At 56.9% G+C, this 2,490-nt stretch overlaps 1 protein-coding gene across 1 annotated transcript in view; it reads right to left on the reverse strand.

The window, feature by feature from the left end:
- The window catches only part of LOC138859947 (uncharacterized), a 2,548-nt gene continuing 58 nt past the window's right edge, over window positions 1-2,490 (reverse strand). The window contains exons 1-3 of the mRNA XM_070116459.1: window positions 2,369-2,490; window positions 1,127-1,372; window positions 1-33 (exon numbers count right to left, since the gene is read on the reverse strand). The exon at window positions 2,369-2,490 is cut by the window's right edge and continues 58 nt beyond it. Of these exons, the coding sequence (XP_069972560.1) occupies window positions 1-33; window positions 1,127-1,372; window positions 2,369-2,490 (401 nt within the window). The remainder of the gene's footprint in view (window positions 34-1,126; window positions 1,373-2,368) is intronic.

Genomic DNA, 2,490 nt, shown 5'->3' on the forward strand with positions numbered 1-2,490 from the left:
TCAGTGGAGGATGTCATAATTTTGTCCATAGAGCTTTCAGCATGAGGATAAAATTTAATCTAAAACATGAGCATATGTATATATATATATATATATATATATATATATATATATATATATATATATATATATATATATATATATATATATACATATATATATATATATATATATATATATAATATACATATATATATACACACACACACACACACACACACACACACACATATATATATATATATATATATATATATATATATATATATATATATATATATATATATATATATATATAATTTATTTATTTATGTGTGTGTATTTGTGTATAATATTCTTTAGTTTTCTCTTTGATATTCTTATCTAATTTTTTTCTTTTTCTTTTATATATTTTTTTTTATAAAATTTATTTCATGCAACATAGTTTCTCGAACTCATAGACATAGATAGATGGATTTTTTTCTATTTGTTATTCTAAATGGTTTTGTATGGATTTTTTCTTACTTTTATATTTTATAAATATTTCATGAAAAAGTTTCTCGAACTCACAGACAGATAGGTAGATGGATTTTTTTCTTTCTTTTATATTTTTTCTATTTGTTATTCTAAATGGTTTTGTATGTGTTTTCTTTTATCTATAAAATCTATTTTATGCGTTACTCGAACTCATCGAGGATCAGTTCGAAGAAAAGCAAGGCGTGGACTCGAAAGGGACAGTTTGAGCGACCTCCTGGGTCTCCTCCTCGGGAGTGGCGGGGGCGGCGACCTCCTGGGTCTCCTCCTCGGGAGTGACGGGGGCGGCGACCTCCTGGGTCTCCTCCTCGTCCTCCTCCTCGGGAGTGACGGGGGCGGTGACCTCCTGGGTCTCCTCCTCGTCCTCCTCCTCAGGAGTGACGGGGGCGGCGACCTCCTGGGTCTCCTCCTCGTCCCCCTCGGGAGTGACGGGGGCGGTGACCTCCTGGGTGTCCTCCTCCTCGGGAGTGACGGGGGCGGCGACCTCCTGGGTCTCCTCCTCGTCCTCCTCCTCGGGAGTGACGGGGGCGGTGACCTCCTGGGTCTCCTCCTCGTCCTCCTCCTCGGGAGTGACGGGGGCGGTGACCTCCTGGGTCTCCTCCTCGGGAGTGACGGGGGCGGCGACCTCTTGGGTCTCCTCCTCGTCCCCCTCGGGAGTGACGGGGGCGGTGACCTCCTGGGTGTCCTCCTCCTCGGGAGTGACGGGGGCGGCGACCTCCTGGGTCTCCTCCTCGTCCTCCTCCTCGGGAGTGACGGGGGCGGCGACCTCCTGGGTCTCCTCCTCGGGAGTGACAGGGGCAACCTCCTGGGTCTCCTCCTCAGGAGTGACGGGGGCAACCTCCTGGGTCTCCTCCTCATCCTCGACAGGGGCGACCTCCTGGGTCTCCTCCTCGGGAGTGACGGGGCGACCTCCTGGGTCTCCTCCTCGTCCTCCTCGGGAGTGACGGGGGCGACCTCCTGGGTGTCCTCCTCCTCGGGAGTGACGGGGGCGGCGACCTCCTGGGTCTCCTCCTCGTCCTCCTCCTCGGGAGTGACGGGGGCGGTGACCTCCTGGGTCTCCTCCTCGTCCTCCTCCTCGGGAGTGACGGGGGCGGCGACCTCCTGGGTCTCCTCCTCGGGAGTGACGGGGGCGGTGACCTCCTGGGTCTCCTCCTCGTCCTCCTCCTCGGGAGTGACGGGGGCGGTGACCTCCTGGGTCTCCTCCTCGTCCTCCTCCTCGGGAGTGACGGGGGCGGCAACCTCCTGGGTCTCCTCCTCGTCCCCCTCGGGAGTGACGGGGGCGGTGACCTCCTGGGTCTCCTCCTCGTCCCCCTCGGGAGTGACGGGGGCGGTGACCTCCTGGGTCTCCTCCTCGGGAGTGACGGGGGCGGCGACCTCCTGGGTCTCCTCCTCGTCCTCCTCCTCGGGAGTGACGGGGGCGGTGACCTCCTGGGTCTCCTCCTCGGGAGTGACGGGGGCGGCGACCTCCTGGGTCTCCTCCTCGTCCTCCTCCTCGGGAGTGACGGGGGCGGTGACCTCCTGGGTCTCCTCCTCGTCCTCCTCCTCGGGAGTGACGGGGGCGGCGACCTCCTGGGTCTCCTCCTCGTCCCCCTCGGGAGTGACGGGGGCGGTGACCTCCTGGGTGTCCTCCTCCTCGGGAGTGACGGGGGCGGCGACCTCCTGGGTCTCCTCCTCGTCCCCCTCGGGAGTGACGGGGGCGGCGACCTCCTGGGTCTCCTCCTCGGGAGTGACGGGGGTGGCGACCTCCTGGGTCTCCTCCTGGGTCTCCTCCTCGGGAGTGACGGGGGCGGCGACCTCCTGGGTCTCCTCCTCGTCCTCCTCCTCGGGAGTGACGGGGGGCTTGGGCCTCCTTCACGGGCTCTCGGACCGCTTCCCCGCCAGACGGCGGGGCGCATCCTGCGCTGGCTTCCTCGTCGGCACTGGCGCGTTCCCCTGGGAACGTCAGCCGCACAACCAATGTTTCCGGGGCCAGGTCGA

This window comes from Penaeus vannamei, chromosome 39, assembly GCF_042767895.1.
Source record: "Penaeus vannamei isolate JL-2024 chromosome 39, ASM4276789v1, whole genome shotgun sequence".
Taxonomy (NCBI): domain Eukaryota; kingdom Metazoa; phylum Arthropoda; class Malacostraca; order Decapoda; family Penaeidae; genus Penaeus; species Penaeus vannamei.